The sequence below is a fragment of the Monopterus albus genome, unplaced genomic scaffold (genome assembly GCF_001952655.1).
Source record: "Monopterus albus unplaced genomic scaffold, M_albus_1.0 scaffold441.1, whole genome shotgun sequence".
Lineage (NCBI taxonomy): Eukaryota > Metazoa > Chordata > Actinopteri > Synbranchiformes > Synbranchidae > Monopterus > Monopterus albus.
Window position 1 is genome coordinate 832 of NW_018128321.1, and position 5,158 is coordinate 5,989.

Below are 5,158 nucleotides of genomic sequence, written 5' to 3' on the forward strand. Positions count from 1 at the left end.
AGCTGTTTGACAGTAGGATCAGTTCCACACCTCTGACTCTGAGCAGCGAGAGGAGAGGAGATGATGTTCAGGGTCTCAGAGTCTCTGTGGTCGACACCCCTGAGCTCTTCAGCACCCAGCTGTCTGAGGAGGAGGTGAAGGCACAGCTGGTCAGGGCTGTAGATCTGAGCCCTCCAGGGCCTCACGCCTTCCTTCTGACCATCCAGCTCGGGAGATTCATTGAACAGGAACAGAAGGGGCTGCAGACTCTGCAGAAGCTGCTGAGTCCTGATGTATCTGAACACACCATGGTGCTGTTCACCTATGGAGACCAGCTGGAAGACACTGATGTGGATCAGTTCATCAGAGAGGACAAGAACCTGCGGCAGCTACTGCGGAGATGTAGCGGCCAGTACCATGTATTTAACAACAGAGAGATGGGAGATGGAGACCAGGTCTGAGAGGTGTTTGAGAAAATAGAGTCAGTCTCAAAGGGAGGTAGCAGGTTTTATCAGAGGAGGTCTCAGTCAGGGTGGTCTGGCTACAGGTTAATACTCAGACCCTCCAGGGTGGTCAGGCAGAGTTTCTGGTGGTTATTTAACACTGTGTTGCATCTTGACCTGGTTGAAGACACACATAGAGTGAGATAATGGTGGAGGGAAGAAGAGAGAGAAGGGAGATGACATTTTCTGTTGTGTCCTTTAAAATCATAGTTCAATCTCAGTCATAAACAAACATGAACAAAGATCACAGCTCTGGTTTAATAAAACAAGTCTCATGAAAAAGTCCCTAAAAGGAGGTTATCAAGTTTGGTATTTTTTGAGTTTAAGCATTTAATTTACCTGTTTTAGTAGTAGCCTTTGTATGTTGTGTATGTAAATTTTAGCAGGGGTATTTTGTATGTGATTTGTTTGTACTGGTGAGGTCTGTCACACCTGTTGTTAGAAACGCTCGACACACAAATGAGCGAGCGGAGAAAACAGACCCAGGCGGCTGGCTTCGGTGCAAGTAGTGGAATTTATTTACAGTGCCAATCAGTGCGACAATATTTACATGAATGGTAGAGTGGACAAAAGACCGGGTGTCGATCAGTGGTGGCAGGAGTGGCAGTCAATGGAGTGATGATGGGCCGGGCTGCGGGTATAGGAGTCACTCCTGGACTGGTCGGGTAGGAGATGAGGATGGCTCAGGAGGGAATATCAGAGAGACAGATTACTGGAGACTGTGCATCGACCTGTGAAGGCGGTGGCTGGTGGAGCTGAGGGTAACCAGGGTCCAGAGAAGAGGTCCGATGCGGAGGGAAGCCAGAGACGGCGGGGCAGGACAGGAACTCGGGTAAGTGCAGAAAAGAAACAGAGAAGAAACAACAACGGTAACATACATGGGGAGGCCTGAAGACAAAGAAAGAACTAGCAGGGGAGTGATCGGTGAGCAGCGTATAAATAAGGAGGGAGACTGACGAGGCACAGCTGGTGAGAATCAGTGAATAGAGGCAGGTGTGTCTAATCGTGTAATCAGTGCAAGGGAGCTGGCTAGTGCGAGGCAAAGAAGAGAGGAAGGTGCCACCGGGCAAAACTGACACCTGTTCAATATGCAAGATTGCTCCTGTCCGTAGACGCTTTACCACCAAATTCTTACAATTACCGATAAATTGGGGAAAAAAATCACCACTGTGTAGATTAATACTTCTAGGAAATAATCCCTAGTAAATGTAATACAGTCAAGTCAGTGTATTATAATGTAAATATCTGTTTTAGATATTTGTTGTTAACAAATAATGCTACAAGCTGAAAATTGAGTATAAACACTCAGAGTGAAATGGTTAAAAACCTGTGACATGTAAACCCCAGTGCTCTTTAACTGTATGAAAGAAATACCACAGTAAAAATATTCCATTACATCAAGTAGAGCTAGACGTGAGCACTGGGGCCTAAAATCTAGAGAAGCAAGCTTGTGACTGGAAAGTCCCCGGTTCAATCCCCAGACTGAAGTCTGACACAACAGCGCTTCTCCCACCCTCATTAACACCACTGTGGTTCCATTGAGCAAGGCCCTTAACCCCACACTGAACCAGTGGAACTGCTCAGTGGTAGATGGTGGTTGTACTGAGCAGCTTCTAGGTGTGAATGTGAAAAACACAGGTGGCTTCTCTGAGTCTACACTGAATAAATAAGGATTTTTAAAAATGTATAGTGACAACAGTTTGAGCTCGAGCCAGTCTCTCTTTCATTGGTTGATCCATGGGAAAAAAGACTCCAGATACATTTGGCTTTCTAATCTAAATGTCACAAGGTTGGTGCCAACTACAGGAACTGACAGGGAATTTTAAGCTGATATTAACACCCAAATGATCTATGAAACTCAAAAAATACCAAACTTGAATCTACCTGTTCACCATGTCGTTCAGCATTTGATGAGTTCATCATTAGACATCTATTTCATGAGGTACAGTGGGTCTTCTTTTAACCAAGGGTCAGCAATTCCCAGCCTCTCCACTCCACGTGTCAATGTGTCCTTGAGCACGACACTGTGCCCCAAGATGCTCCTGGTGGCTGTTCACAGGTGTGTGTGCATGGATGGGCAAATAGTGTGAAAGTGCGTTAAGTATCTGATTTAACCGGATTATCTGGGAACCTGTATTCTTGATAAAGGACCGCAATCCAAAAAGACAGTTCTAAAGGTGTTTTCTGCTGAAAAATTATACTAAATTTAACTTCAGTTTACTTTTCCACCACAACGCTCTGGTTGGCAAGAAACAAATTCCACTTGAAAATTTTCCAGGAGATCATCAAACATTTTGTTCCACGTGTGTGACCTCAGAAGTTCTACAATCTGGGTGCTTTCCCACAGCAGTGAGCATTTATCAGTCATGTGCCAGGCTGACGGAGTGGCATAAAAGGAGAGAATGGGTGGAAGAGAGGTGCACAGCTAACTGCGCAGGTTACGAAGGTACGTATCACTCGCATGTCTGAATATTACTTTATTTACTGTATTACTGACTTGATTTAATTTTTCCTGCAGACATCCGAAGAAACAAAATGAAGGTCTTTGTTTTTGCTCTCCTGCTCCTGGTGGCTGTCACCTACGGTAAATCCTGAGTTATTGAATGATTCATGTACAAGATCATGTTAACTGTGTGCTGACTGAGAAGGTCACTGAATTTGCCAGCAAAGTCTATGCTGTATGTACAGTGTTCAAACACTTTTGGCTTTTGTCTCCGTGTGCAGAAGGTGAGGCCCTGCAGTGTCAGAACTGTGTCCGGGAGGCTCCTGACAGTGGAAACTGTGTGGAGACTGTGGGGCAATGTCCTCCAGAGTTGGACGCCTGTGCCAAAATTACCTACCCTGCCCCTTATGGTGAGCACTGTTGGCACATTATCATGGCATTAGAACTGTATTAATTTTATGTTAATCTTACAAACTCTTGGTTTGAGTTTGCTTGAGTTCATTTTGAAAGAATGTATATCTAAATCTAAAATAATCTCTCTGCAGAGAACACTTTCCACAAATCCTGCTTTAAGATGACTGAATGTCTGAAGCTAGGACTCACTCAGGGTCTGAAGGTCAGCTGCTGCAACTGGGACAGCTGCAACAAATAAGATCCCTGGACCATAAGCTATTTTATGTGATCCAAATAAAACATATTAAAAACTTGAAGCATACATCTTTGTCCAGCGTTATTGTACCAAGCAGATATGTCTCACTGTGTTCTCTAGTGTTATTCCCCCCTCCTTATTTATGTGTTTTGGAGGGGGTTTTGTGCATGTGTGCAAGAACAGCTGGGGTGAGGTTTATTAAAGCTGTTCCTACACACACATTTAGAGCTTGCTCTAAATATGCTTTGATAAATGAGGCTCCTGGATTTCTTTAAATTAACATTTGGTGTGTTTCTATTATACTGTATTTGTATGTTAAAGCATTCAGTCAGGTTGTGTCACCTAAATGCACCATGCACTGCTGGACTTGTCAGTCTTTTCCCCATTGAGATGTTTCCCCCTGCTAAGGCTGTGTTTCTAGTAGCGCCCCCTCAGTGGTTATGGTTAGGATAAGGCAGGAGTTCAGGTTAGGCATTAATCTCTTCCCCTGTCAAGACATGCAGGGGAAACATCTTGATGGGGGAACAGATCTCTACATAACACCGGACCCCTCAGTGACAGTGACTGTGTAGAGAAGGTCCCCAGCATCCATACAATAATTGGATAACATAGTATGGATGCTGATTCAGCATCCATACTGTTATTGTCGTGGCTAGAGTGTGATGCTGACTAAATTAATTCAGACAAACCATCCCAATTTAAAGGATCATTTAATATTACAATTATTCTGAATAGAGTAATATTTAAACAGATAATCTTGTAGTTAGGGAAACAGAGAACAGAGACTCTCCTCCTGCAATGTGATAGATAAAGCATTAAATAAGAAGATTGTCAAAAGCGTCAGTCCAGCCAGTTGTTGTTGGTCACGAGTCAGTCTTTGTCAACCCACAGTCAGTTGTCAGTCTTAATTCAGCATCCCCCCAGCCGGCTGGGTTCCCCACAAAATATACTCTCCCTGTCACAGTAGCACTGTCATCCTCTCTTCCCTTCCTCTGCTCTAACCCAGCTTTTTATCTGCTCGTACTCACACAGCCCTCCATGGCCTGAGCCATGAAGACGCAGTCCCATGCCAGCTACCCACACACACCTTCTTCCGAACATTGTCTGAACTTCTAGGTCGCATTGGCCTAGTGCACATTTCCTTTTTCTAAACCTGAACAGAGCACATGAACAGTTCACATAAGGCTGCAGCTACAGTATATCCATTCCCTATCTGAGGAGGAAGTCACTCGGGATGTTGACCCATACAAGGGGGACACAGCCCAAGATATTCTTGCCTGGGCCAGAAACAGATCAAGCTTCCGTACAGACTTAGCTCAGCCTTACATCCTTACACAACTATCACAAATAATATCTAAATATGAACTACATACTGTTACCTCTGAAATTTTGTTTATTTTTAGCCACTACATTATCTTATTATTTATTATTATTATTGTATGGATGCTGATTCAGCATCCATGCTATGTTATCCTATTATTTATTATTATTATATGGATGCTGAATCAGCATCCATACAATGTTTTCCAGGTCTTTATTATTATTATTGCATGGATGCTGATTCAGCCTTCATACTTTGTTTTT

At 43.6% G+C, this 5,158-nt stretch overlaps 2 protein-coding genes across 2 annotated transcripts; both read left to right on the forward strand.

Moving 5' to 3' along the window:
• Positions 1 to 2: 2 nt before the first annotated feature.
• Positions 3 to 440, forward strand: LOC109952208 (GTPase IMAP family member 6-like; the record flags this gene model as incomplete). Its single annotated transcript, XM_020587169.1, has 1 exon — positions 3 to 440. A coding segment is annotated over one exon (438 nt), but the record flags the coding sequence as incomplete, so codon positions are not given.
• Positions 441 to 2,834: 2,394 nt separating this feature from the next.
• LOC109952201 (CD59 glycoprotein-like) lies at positions 2,835 to 3,640 on the forward strand. Its single transcript, XM_020587154.1, has 4 exons — positions 2,835 to 2,928; positions 3,001 to 3,066; positions 3,207 to 3,335; positions 3,471 to 3,640. The coding sequence occupies exons 2-4, from the start codon at positions 3,018 to 3,020 to the stop codon at positions 3,575 to 3,577; spliced, it is 285 nt and encodes a 94-aa protein (XP_020442810.1). The 5' UTR covers positions 2,835 to 2,928; positions 3,001 to 3,017; the 3' UTR covers positions 3,578 to 3,640.
• Positions 3,641 to 5,158: the final 1,518 nt, after the last annotated feature.